The sequence below is a fragment of the Mycetomoellerius zeteki genome, unplaced genomic scaffold (assembly GCF_001594055.1).
Source record: "Mycetomoellerius zeteki isolate Tzet28-1 unplaced genomic scaffold, Tzet1.0 scaffold324, whole genome shotgun sequence".
NCBI classification, from domain to species: domain Eukaryota; kingdom Metazoa; phylum Arthropoda; class Insecta; order Hymenoptera; family Formicidae; genus Mycetomoellerius; species Mycetomoellerius zeteki.
In genome coordinates this window covers 256,273-269,971 of record NW_017257310.1, presented here as the reverse complement: position 1 = coordinate 269,971, position 13,699 = coordinate 256,273, and the positions used below count along the sequence as shown (strand labels likewise).

General features: G+C 27.1%; 3 protein-coding genes across 3 annotated transcripts in view; all 3 read right to left on the bottom strand.

Annotated features, from left to right (window-relative positions):
• The window catches only part of LOC108725105 (uncharacterized), a 22,800-nt gene extending 14,808 nt beyond the window's left edge, over positions 1–7,992 (bottom strand). Inside the window, exon 1 of the mRNA XM_018451895.1 lies at positions 7,424–7,992. The gene's annotated coding sequence lies outside the window, so the exon portion shown is untranslated. The remainder of the gene's footprint in view (positions 1–7,423) is intronic.
• Positions 3,119–3,767, bottom strand: LOC108725068 (uncharacterized). The gene is made up of 2 exons (XM_018451849.1): positions 3,580–3,767; positions 3,119–3,444 (listed from the first exon to the last, which is right to left on the bottom strand). The coding sequence occupies exons 1-2, from the start codon at positions 3,752–3,754 to the stop codon at positions 3,119–3,121; spliced, it is 501 nt and encodes a 166-aa protein (XP_018307351.1). The 5' UTR covers positions 3,755–3,767.
• A 458-nt stretch (positions 7,993–8,450) lies between the features above and the next one.
• On the bottom strand, positions 8,451–10,785 carry LOC108725080 (uncharacterized). The gene is made up of 3 exons (XM_018451859.1): positions 10,630–10,785; positions 8,943–9,305; positions 8,451–8,815 (listed from the first exon to the last, which is right to left on the bottom strand). Exons 1-3 carry the CDS (start codon positions 10,685–10,687, stop codon positions 8,511–8,513), a joined length of 726 nt encoding a protein of 241 aa, XP_018307361.1. The 5' UTR covers positions 10,688–10,785; the 3' UTR covers positions 8,451–8,510.
• Positions 10,786–13,699: the final 2,914 nt, after the last annotated feature.

Sequence of the window (13,699 nt, the reverse complement as noted above, 5' to 3'; positions counted from 1 at the left end):
CCCCCCCCCCCCCCCCCCCCCACTCTTCCCCTCTTTCTTTCTCTTTCAACTCATGAGTTGAAAAGAGATACTGATATGATTCAATAGTTGCATTTTCTTTCTAATGAAGTTAATGTCAAGGAATGTACAGTTTATGTCTATTACGTCTATAAATAATATGCACGTGCTGCAAATGTCAAGTATCATTAACATAAACCGATCAATTTTACATGTAATGTAGAATGCTTTATAAACCCTCATTTATATTTTAATGACACATATATGTATATGTAGTGAAAATGTTTCGCGTATGTCTATCCCAATAAACACAAGATGGTATATTATACATTTAAATTATATTATACGTTCAGGTATTTATCGGGAGGTCTAAATCCGTATAATTCTAGTTGTGATGTCCGGCTGATAGATACGTTGTCATATACTAAATGTATTCGGTTTTCTAACGTTATTTTTCAACCGATTAAAATCATATTTAATAAACGCAATATTACCGCAACTAAAATTATATGGACCTGTTAAATGTTGAATCTACGTATTTGATAAACGCGATATTATCGCAACTAAAATTATATAGAACTGATAAACTGAAAGAACTGATGTTGAATCTACTACATTTAGATCTCTCGTAAATACCTTAGGGTTTATAAATACGCGCTTGAATGTGCGCTCCTTGAAAAAAAAGTGACTTCCTATTCCAAACCTATTCCAAACCTATTTTCCCCACACTATGAAAATATATAATAATAATTTTTTTCAAAAAATATGTGAAATCTTTAAATTGCGCCAATTATAAACAGAAAATACATTTTGTTGAAACACTAATGTTACACTGTTAAATCTATAGTATCAAATTTAACTTAACGTGAGTCGCCATTGCTCCTACTTAATCATTTCGTTATTTTATACTAAAACAGTGGTTATATTTGACTCTATACGGTGTCAATCTAACACTATATAGTGTCAAATTACACAATATAGTGTTAAATTTAACTATCGTTTTAGTAAAAAATAATTTTGATATATTTAGTAGGAGCAGTGGCGACTCCGCGTTAAATTTGACACTATAGATTTAACAGTGTATATAATTACCTTTAAACGAGGTGAGCGGGCTTTTCTTATATATTTAATTAACATTACCTTTGTCACTAATCGTACTATGGATGCGTTCCGAGTTATGCATGAAGTGCATGATGCATCTTATCAATTAATAAAGAAGGATATAACGATACATCATGCGCTTATAAATTAATGCTAACGATAAAAAAATGCTTTTTAAACATTCCAGAGAAGCTTATATTGAATCTTTCAACAATGAACACTACGTCATCTCTAACTCAAAAAATAATATTTGGATAAAACTCATTTTGTGTGAAAGTCTGTTCTTCATATATACAGGATATCCTAGAATGACCATCAAGTATTTCGTGTGCTGGCAGAGCGAACTAAACTGAGTCGAAAAGTCCTTTACCATTTTGCATGTGACATAAAATAAATAAATTTTCGATTATCTGACAGAATTTTGGATCCGTGGTACATACATATTGAGACGCTTGCTTATTTCCTAAATCTAAAATTTTTTTAAATGCTTTTTTATAAAACGTTTTCGACTTTTATTTTTTTTTGTCTTTTTTCTAAAGAATTTTGTATCTGTTTAATCTTTTCAAAAAAAGTACGTTATTAAGTGTGTGTTTAACAGATAATTTAATTGATTTTTGTAAATAAAATTTTGGGATTTTATTAGTTGCAAATAGAATTACAAATAAGATAAATATATATCTATTATACGTATTACAATCTTTATTTAAACATTTATTTCCTGATAATTTTACATTATCTATTTCAGTTTAAAATTCTTATTTCAACAAACATGTTTAAAATTATATAAAGAATATGTAGTAAACATATATTAAAAATATAGGAGAGAGACCAGAGCTTTTTAGCAAATTTCTACAATTTCGACATTTGACTTTTTAAACAACTAATTATTATGTTTAAACTGTATCTACTGAATATGATAAAGAAAATCTTTCTCTGCATTATCATGCTAGGAACGATTCTATATACTATATAATTTCTTTGTATTAAGTGAACCGAACATGCATTGTAACCAGTTTATCTTAACAGTAAAGTAAATTAATATATATATCACGGTGTAAGTTGCTCATACGATAACTTCTTTACATTAATAAAAATGTAATAGAAATAAAAAACAGATAGGTATCACAGATATGTATTTCTTAATACAAATTGTATCTTAAAGTTATTTTAATGTACAATACCTCTCCATCTCTATACGTTCAATTATTTTGTTTATCATAACAAATTACTATTATTACTAAAATTATCCATGTTTAGTAACAAAAACTTTTCTTCTAACTAATAATCGTCACTTACAAAGGAAGTTTTACAACTGTCCGGAACCGATTTGATTCTCCATGAAATATGTTATTAAATACGTGTCTCTTAGATTTTCGTGTTTAACAACATATTTCATGGAGAATCAAATCGGTTCCGGACAGTTGTGAAACTTTTCTTGTTAGATTAAAGGTGAACGCACATGGAAGTAGAAGTAAGCAGCAAGCAGTAAGCAGTAAGTAATAAAACGTACGAAGTAGGCAATTAACATTACCAATATATCTATACATATGAAAGATAGCGGTCTTATGTTTTACTGCTTACTGCTTACTTCTACTACTATGTGCGTTCACCTTTACTCTCTCAAACTGAAGGATATTAATACGAAATTTTGAAATACTCTGAAATTTATTTGCCTTTTCTTGAATCAGATTTTCCTTTTTCTTATTGTAATAATTATTTAATTTAAATAGAACATAGGGAAAAGTATCAATGTTATAAAAGAGATATTTTGCAGCAGAAGGAATGGAAATTTTTACATTCTTTCATCAAAAATATATAAATGAAATGCCTAACTTGTGCCAATAACTGCGGTCTCTCTTATATAGATTATATAAACTATTAAAAGCTATACTAATGTGCATTGTTCCTTAATATCAATAATAATTGTTTTCTTTCATTATCCAACTCAAATTTTACAATATTGCGACAAAATTTATGACAAAAATTCTTGCAAAAAACAAACTGATTAAATCATAAAATTCTAGACAATTCTTGTTTTTTCGGGAAATAGCTCTTCATAACTAGTACGTCGAAATACATCGTTCAAAATTGAAATAATATTTTCGGAGATCTCTTTTTCTATAGGTGATTTAACTTGCCTCACAAAGTCCTTTTTATTGGTATTTATGATATTTTTCATTATTTCATAAAAATTAGCTAGTTCCTTTCTGCTCTCATCAATCTTGTAGTTAAAGTCCCTGATGTCGAGATTTACGCTTAATTTCGATACATATATGTATTTGTTGCCGTTCTTAGTTATCATTTTCAAGTCTAATTTTACTTTTATATTTACATTATCTACAATAAGTTTGATAATTTTAATATTTAATTATAAAAAATTATATAAGTTTTTAATCTCTTATTTTAAATTAAGTTTCATTATGTATTCACATTTTATTTTTATATAAAGTTTACGTTGATTATTTTACTTATCTAGAGTAATTTGAATCATTCCCTTGTGATTAATTTGCATCAGTAGTCGTAACCCAAAGTCATATGTACCGTTCAAATAAAGGTGCTTGAAATTTAAATCAAGATTGAAATGGCTCCTATCAGGATTTGTGTAAACAGAGTTTACGACAAAATCACAAAATCCATATAATTTCGTATCTCTCATACTAGTGTTAAAATTGTCAGCGTTAAAAATAGATAGATTGTTTATAATTAATGGCTCTAATGGTAGAATTGCATTCCTGTGCAGATCTTATCTTTTATATCGTCAATGTTGTTACTAATGCACTGATTGTAGTTTGGATCTTTGCAACCACACGAATGAATGTAGGGAGCTATAAAAAAAATGTATATTATGTTTCTTATATCTGGAAATTGTTAGTAAGATTATCTATTCAAGTTTCTATATATATGGGACAAGTTATATTTCAGAACATTATGCATTTTTCGCAATACGACAAAAATATATTGATACATGAGCGGACATTACACATATTGATATATCCGTAACGAATGTCTAGTAAAATTTGTAATATTTAAACATATTGTATTATTAACACAATTGTATGCATAATACATTTTTAATAAGAGTAACATTTATTATATTAAATTACACAAAATTTATAATATACCTACATTAGTTACTCGTAAAATTAAACCAACGTTTCATAAATTTTATTAAAGTTTTAACGTAATTGGAGCAAGAGGGAGAATATAATTTTAAATGTAAATTTGTAAAATTTTTAGATTCGTAATTAGGGGAAAGTTGAGTAATTATGCGCAGCGGGTAATTGTGCGCATTTTGGTTTAGCACTTTTCCGATACATGGAGCCGCTACCGCGAAAAAATTTCTGGACTAAACGTGTAATTCTTTTCAAATATAACCATAAGTTATATAATTCGAAAGTGTAGTTAACAGCAAAAGTGAAAAAAAGTGAAGTTACATACTTTCATATAAGTAAATTTCGCATCCAGAAAATAAGATGATAAGTCTATATTTTTATTTTGTTTATTTAATCGCATATCTTACTAAAATACTTTATTATATGTTTTTTGAGCTATTATTCATTGAATTAATTTAAAAAGTCTATGAGTAATCGTTTTTCTTATCAAATTAATTCACGGTGGAAAATTGCGTGCATTGACAATTCAAAGTTTCCTCCCAACGAAAAGTGCACTATATGCGAAGAATTTGGAAGATATGGAACTTTGCCCAGTCGACAAACCAAAAGTAACATGATATCAATGTTGTAATTTCGTATTCCACAATATAAATGTAATATAACACATGATGTTACATAACAGTCCAAGGAACACATCAAGTCGAGAGAAAGTCAAAATGACGTATTTTGATATCAAAATAATTATAATAATTGTTTTATTACAAAATTTGACTGTTTATTGACTTTGAGTATCAAAATAAAGTCATTTTGAAGTCATTTAAATTTTTTGTTGACTTTTGTGTGTTCCTCAGTAGTTACATTGTAGGATGCGAAATTATAACATCGACATTATGTTACTTTTAGTCGACTGAGTAGTTTCAATGTTGCTTATGTTCTGAATGGGTCCATGAAGAATGCAGTGGAGCTGATGACGCTGAGAATTACATACTATTTTTGTTTAAATAAATAATTTTTCCAATTTTTGTATTATTTTTTCAAAATTTATATTAATTTTGTATTAACATAGGTCTAATAATATATTTTTTCATTTTCTTATCAACATTCCATGAAACATTTTCCATGAAATATATTTATTTTATTAATTTTATTAATTTCTTACGATTTTTGTTTTGCGCACTATTACCCGACACGCGAAAAATTTTTTCGTTTTTGCTTTTTCTACTTTTTATCAAATACAATATTATCAAATGAAAAATTGTTCATGCATATCGATAGAAGAATGTTATAGTTTGTATTTCTGTATTTATAATGACTTTATAACGTCAAAAATCGTATTAAATAGTATATAAATAATATAAAAATAAATAATATAAAATAGTATTTATAATTCTGACTTTATAATGTCAAAAATCACATCACAGCAATAAATTCCCCTTAAGTGCTCAAAATTCCCCCACTTCCTTCACTTTCCCTCAATAAATGATTAAAGTTAAACATTGACGTTGAAAATTTATACGCTAAAATTTGTGAGTCAATTTTAAAGTAATTAAACATCAATTATTTCGACTAATTTTATATGACTTTTAATCAAAACTCTTGCACTTAATGATAAGTTAGAAGTTATAAAGCCATTAATAACTAAAGTAATAAAAATCAAATCAGAGAAGAATGTCTTCGATCAAGTTTTTGTGCTTAATAATATTCGCATGTGAATATACAAATACAATTATCAGTTCTATATGCACCGATTTGATTAATCAGACTTGAAACACAATCACAAACTGAAAAAATAATCTCACAATTAAATTAATCGTCTATTTAATGATAATGCTCTGTTAACATACTCTTAAGTAGCTGAAATGATATTTTTTGCGATAGGTTATTGCAGGTTTTTAAGATGCTATAGTGTAATATTATCATTAAATCGAAGATCAATTAACTTAATTGCGCACAGTCTATAAAACTGATAACTGCATTTATATACTCACATAGGAATAGGAAAACCCGCTTTGACCGAAAATGCCTTTGGCATTCTTCTCTTATTTATGATTAAATATTTCTTGGTTGATTTTCACTTAATATTGTTTAAGATAATAAAAACCTTCATAACCATCACACATAAAATTTTTATGCAATATTTCTATTTTTTAGTTCACATTTTTTAGTATACTTTATTTTTCTAAAATTATGTAAAATGAATACGCGTTTACTATTGTATATTCACAGTAAACCAAGTATATGAGGTGTAATATCAAATTACAGATAAATGTTCAATGAAAAAAAGCTTTTATCAAAGTTGATAGTTGCTATCATCATCTTATTTAAATGTGCGAAGACTATTGAAACGCAGTATTTTTTAATTCAATTTTTTTTTAGTTATATGTTGCTATAGTGTTATCATAATTTTTAAGATACCACAATGCAAATACATAATACTATTATCATTGTGTATGAAATTATCGTTATATAATTAGCATTAATAAATTACAATTAGAATTTTTGTTATTTATCAAGATAAATTTTCTAATTAAAAAGATAATTTTGAGACGTCGGGTCGATTCACAATCCACATCCGTGGATTCACAATCCGCGGATCCGGGTTCGATTCCGCCCGCGCTTCACGTATACGTGCGTGGTTTTCCATTGGATACTGAACCCATAAAAAAAAATTGCCATAGTTCTCATGTTGTTAGTTTTGCAATTTAAGAGGATGAAATTAAAATTGTAACTGTTACTGAAACTTAATTTTTGCTTTTTAAACATTGTAAATACTGCTTTTTAAACATTGTAAATACTGATAAAAAGGTCAAAATGTTTGTTTAATATTCAAATATATCATAATTTAGCTCGTAGCTCTTATTGTTATTTTATGTTTATTTAAAAAAATAATGTTACATTTATTATGTCATAATTAATCCGATATTATGTCACGACCCGATTTTTAAACTTCATGCAGATATGACAAATTTTTAATAGTCACCCAGGAAGAAATGTTATATATATGGATATATTTTATACATAATTATATATAATTGTACATAAAATATGTTAATTTTACAAATAATTATATATAAAACTTTATAAAATTTTTTGTGTAATTATACATAATTATATATTAATCATGTTTTCCCGGGCATATAATAAAAAATTGCATAATAAAAATTATACGTATGCTGTGATATAAATATGTAACAAATGGTTTTTTTACTTACGTAGATACGCTATAATGTACGCTATCAAAAGCATAAAAACGAAGAGTACTGCAGACATTTTTCTATAAGGTAGCTCTAAAACTATATGAGAATGATCTTAACATATCTACTGCGAATAAAGTTTCACGCAAGCCGATCGAAGTTCTATATACTGTAAAATCTTTTTATTTTTAATATTTTCCCCTCACTCTTATTCTGGTGCACATGCGTAGAATAAAAATCACTTTTATCCTTCTGTTTCATTCGCTTTCACACTTTGTACTTGATCACATAATCATATAGGCAATATAAGTGGGAGAGCATTCCAGAGGGGAACTAATTTTCATTTTACAAGGGCACGATAAATTTAAAACTAGGTAATATTTAAAATAAACGAACACTGGATAAGCCGGTTTTTAAAACATACATAGGATTCGTTATTTGCATCAATTTCGTGATCTTTTCCTTCCTCTAGTCGTTCGTTCTAAATTCATAATCTTATTCCAAGATTTTTTGAAGAAGTATTCATAATAATCGCAAATTTTATAACAATCAATAAATGATAAAAATTAAGGTTTTATTCAGAGAAATTTGATTTAAAATATTTATGTATTATTTCAAATAATGTAAAAAATTTGTAATACATTCATTTAATAAGTAAAAATAAGAAACAATTTTAAATTTCTTTCCGTAGTAAATACTAATATAATACAAACAATATAAATTATAAATTTATGGAAACTTAAGTAAGAGAGTGACTTCAAGTATTTTTTTTAAAGATATGCTTTTATATATATAATAACATATAATATCACAATCTTAATGAATATTCTTTGATAATTTTGTAACTATTACATATCAGATAACACAGTTTAATATTTTTATTTAACTAACTACTTTTCAATACAAATCTGTGCTATGCATCAACAATCTATCGATGAACGACTAAATAATTGCATTTATTATTCAACTCAAGCGAAATATGTCACTAATTTTTTAAATATTATTAATAATGGAAATATATTATAATATACTTTCATTATTTTTTTGAATCGGACGTATTATAGATGCATATAGTGACTCTTTCTTTGTGACAATAAATCTCGTATTATGCTTCGTTGGGAAACAGTTGCTCAAATCTGTTACGGACTACTTTGTTAAAAACTGTAATGATCAATTTGGAGATCGCCTCCTCTATTACCGGCTTAACTTTACTGATAATATCTTTTTCGTTTTCGGTTACAATATTAGTAAGAGCTTCATGTAGTTGAACCAAATCCTTCTCGCTGTCATCAAACTTATATTTGAACGTTTTAATATTGAAAATAGTTTTTACTTTTGATGCGTATATTTCCGTTTTACCGTTCTTGATTTCCTGTTTACAGTCCAAAATCATTTTCGCTTCTAAGTTATCTGCGGAAAAAACATAGTTTAATAATTTTTATGTAATAAAAATAAATTTTGAATTTTTTGTATTAAAGTAAATAGCCCTAAATAAACTTTTGTCTTATTTTAATATAATATTGACTGTTCTATATACCTGTAGAAATGTGAATCAATCCCTTATTAGTAAGTGGTACCAATATACGCATGTCGACATCGTATCTAGCGTCCATATCAAGATGTTTGAATACAAAATCGATGTCGAAATGAAACTTATCAGGGAATATTTTTGAAGAGTTTATGACGAAATCACAAAATCCACTTGTTTTCGATTCTTTGATACTTAATTTAAGATTGTCTGTGTTATAAATAACTATTTCGTCAATATTTATTGGCTCCATTGGAACAACGTTAAGTTCCGGCATTCCCGTACAAATTTTATTTTTTATATTATTGATGTTGTCCACGACGCATTGATTATAATTGGGATCATTGCGGCCACACACGTGAATGTAGGAGGCTATAAAGAGTTAAATTTTATAAAAGTGTTTAATATAATAGTATAATAGAAGAACGAAGAAAGAACAAACTTTACATTATTTAATTTACAACTTTATGTTAAATTATCTAAGTGAAATACAACTGAAATAAGTTGAAATATTGTACAAGGTTTATTTCAAAATAGAGATAATACGTACATATTTTTTATAATGCAATTGAAATATACAGGGTGTTCCAAAAGTAACCATAAATCTTTCGCCCAGAACAGAATGAACTAAACTGAGAAGAAAAGTCCTCTACCATTTTACAATTTTCGCCATAGTTAACAAAATATTAATTACTAAAAATTGTCGAAAATTGATTTTCAATAATTTTTTACTCAAATACTATTAACTTTACAGAAAAACTGCAAGAGACAAAAATTGTTTATTTTTTTTTGATAGAGTTCTAAGAGTTTTTTCAGAATTTTTCGTCAACTTTTTAGTACTGCATTTTCTTATTTTTACCAACATGAGAAAATACGATATCAAAAAATTCTGAAAAAATTCTTAAATTCTTCTCCCTATGCGAAAGATTTATCATTACTTTTGAACATCTTGAATAAATAACTGCTCGGAAACGCAATTTGTCTTTAAAGTCCACTTTAGACGATCCATAATTCGCGATCAAATTCAAAATAAAATTCTATTTATAATTTTATGTCACTCATCCTAAATATAAATATGTATATCTTATGTATAATATATCTGACTTATGTTTTGTATGTGTGAATTTTACTTCTTCAAATATTTTTTATATTACACAACACGCAGAATTATAAATAAAATTCTGTTCCTAGTTTGAATTATAGATCATCTAAAATGGGTTTAATATTTACAATAAATTATTTTGTAACATTTAAAAAAATTGTTATTATATTTCATTATATATTTTTATTCCAGTGGCTTATTATAGCTTATAAACGGCATAAAACTTTAAGACTGATTTTTTACTTGAGGATTGCATATTCTAGGCAAAAGATATAAAATGTATAATGGAACATTTGCGTGATAAAAAAATATAACTCATTTTCTTATTTGTTGTTTAATTAATATTAAATTCTTCTTTAAAGAAAATTATGTATATAGTTATTTATTAATCTTTAACATTTGCCAAATTGCTAAGTTACCTAAAACCTCTAAAAAGGCTATGCGAACTTACAAAATAATATAATTTTAAATATTAAGTTTAAATAATAAATTTAAAATATTAAGTGTATTTCTTTCATCCTTTGATAGAAAATTAATATTAATACGTACGTCGTGATAGAAATAAATGTATCACAAATATTATTATTTACTCACGTATTTCCTCTGCAGCATATACTGTCACGAGCACAAAAGCAAAGAATGCAGCAAACATTTTTCAAACAAAGATTTTCTTACAGACTAACACACAAAACCGCATCAAAACGATCTGAACGAATGTACAACAAAAGTGAATCAAGAGTATACATAAACTAAAGTGTAGATCGAGCTTTTATATATTGCAAACTCCCTCTTTTTCAAACGTCCTCTCAATACTCATTTTAATTTTTAGCACATGCGTAGAATGAAAATGTTATTGCTTCTATACAGTTTTCCGAGTGAGCATGATTATCGTTTGATCGAGCAATTTGAAGTAAAAGAAAAGGAGGAGACAATTAAATCATAATTTTTAATGACTATGTAGTAGCAGAAGAGGGGATATAGATAAAGGAGCTGGGAATTAACTTGTATCTTGCGCTTATCTGATTCATATTTATAAATATTCTTTTATATCGAGACTATTATTCAATTCATCAGTAGCGAATAAAAAAATAATTAGCAATAACCAGTTTTTTATTTTGTAATTATTCAATTTATTCGTTTTAATTTCTCGATCGTCATCCAAGACCATTTAAAGCTATATATATGTTTAAATCAATGAAATATTTTATTTTTCATTAATAAAAAATAAAAAGAAGGTTCTTCTTACAAAATAAAAAATAAATTTCTATTTTCAAACAAAAGTTTATTTCAGTAACACTAAATAAATTGCTTTGTCCTACTTAAAGAATACTATATACCTATTTCAACATTAGTATTAAAACAAAATTATAAGAATATGGATAACAGTAGAATTTATTTTTACTTAAAGAAAGTATTTGTTTCAACTTCAAGTTCAAATTCAAATTTTTTTAATTTGATGTTATTTACATATGATAGAAATATTAATATTATTTAATTTGATGGAGCGATCATGTTGAATAAAATTGTTTTCCCTCTTCTTATTAGGATTTTGAAATCATATTGCAACAAAATAATACTTATGTAAAAGAAGTATAATTATGAACTTTATTTTCTCTATATCTTCTATATATATGTATGTACATAAAATATATAATATTATATATTATATATATATATACACATATATATCCAGTAAACAAAAAACGTCTCGAAACACTTCAGTAACGTTGCAGCAACGTTGCAATATTACTGAAACGTTTCAAAATGTTACTGAAATATTTCTTGCTTGGTGGGTAATCACGTGCATTTCTAGTCCATATGTTTGTCAAATGATATTGTTATAAAGTTAACATTAAGAATATTTTACCAACATATTCTAAAATTGTTGATAATATTAATGTTTAGAGTTAGACAAATTATATGAAGAAAATTATAAAGATTATTTAAATGAAACATATAAACTGTATTGACAGCGTTGTGAGTATTTGATACGGGAAATTGTCGCAGAGTCATTTTGCTACATGACAACGCAAAATCTCATGTGTTGCACGTGACATGATATTCTTATTCTATTTAAAATCATCATATGTAGCCTTATAAAATTTCATAAAGCATTTCTGAGTATTAATATCTTAAGATATTACTTAAAACGATCTAGAAATAAGAACTATAACTATGAATATACTGATATTCCTAATTTTTTTATATTTAATATTAATATTTAATATTTATTCAGTAATAAATCAAAACATAGTATTATTCATATCTTAGAAAGATGGCACTGCAATAAAATGCATTGTAATATTTCAACGCTGTTGCAGAAATATTGCAATGCGATATATCATATTGCAATATTTGGATGATATTGCGATAACAGTGCATTGCAATATATCTCACTGCAATATTTGGACGATATTGCAGAATGATGTATCACATTGTAATATCCCAACAAAATTACTATAATATTACGTTGATATATCACAACGTAATATCGCAATAGTATTTACGTATTATTGCATTGCAAGTTGTAATATTACAACAATATTGTAATCTCACTGCAATATTTCACTCTATGAACATATGGTAAATCGGTAAATGAGAGTAGCAATAAATGAGTGCCATTTACCATCAAAAATATGAAAAGGAGATGACTTTTTGAGGCGATGACGTATCTTACATAAAAATTTGACATTTTGGATTTCGCATGATTATTTCGCATCACGATATCTCCGTTCGTAGGACATAGAGAAGTAAAATAAACATTTATTATATAATTCGGACCCAAACTGTCGATTGAGCTCATATTCAGAAGTCGATCGGTCCAGTCTTTATTAAAACACCGATAATCTCGAATGCTCGCAACTCGCCGACTCGCATAAAGACACGAAGCGGTCTCGCGCTACGCGTTCACTTGGCGCAAGACGCTATCATGTCCCTTGATTTATTTCAGTTGTATTTTTAGCTCCAAAGTAATAGGCGAACCTCCTTAACTATTGCGAAAATTGTAAAATGATACAGAACTTTTCGACTCAGTTTAGTTCGCTTTATCTAAACAAGAGCGCATGGCAAAAAATTTTTGGACGCCCTGTATACTATGACAGAGTGTATATTGGAAACAATCGCATTCATCAATCCTATTTTAGACAACCTGTTTAAAAAAATTACTTTAGGCGATATTACCCGAAAATCACGGGTGAAAAATCTTATAATGCTGCACACACTTTTCTATCCTGTCTGATTCTTACTTAGGAGAAATTGAACTCCATCACCATCTATCGGCAGTGCTGCATACTGCTCACAGCCATATAATATTTGAAAGATGTTACGGTAATTGCAGTGCAGTATACCACATAATAATATTTGTACGATGCTGCAACGATATTGCAGTGTGATATATCACATAGTAATATTTATACAGTGTTGCAGTAATATTGCAGTGTGAGATATCACATTGTAATATCTCAGTAAAATTACCGCAATATTACATTTTAATATTTTGCAATGTAATATCTCAGTAATATCTTCGTAATATTGTATTAAAAGTTGTAATATTGCATTGGAAGCTGTAATATTATAATGTCACTGCAATTACATGCTGTGCTAGGTTCAGATTCCTACTCGAGTTCGGTAAACATCACTCCATTCTTGATGTTTATCGAACAAG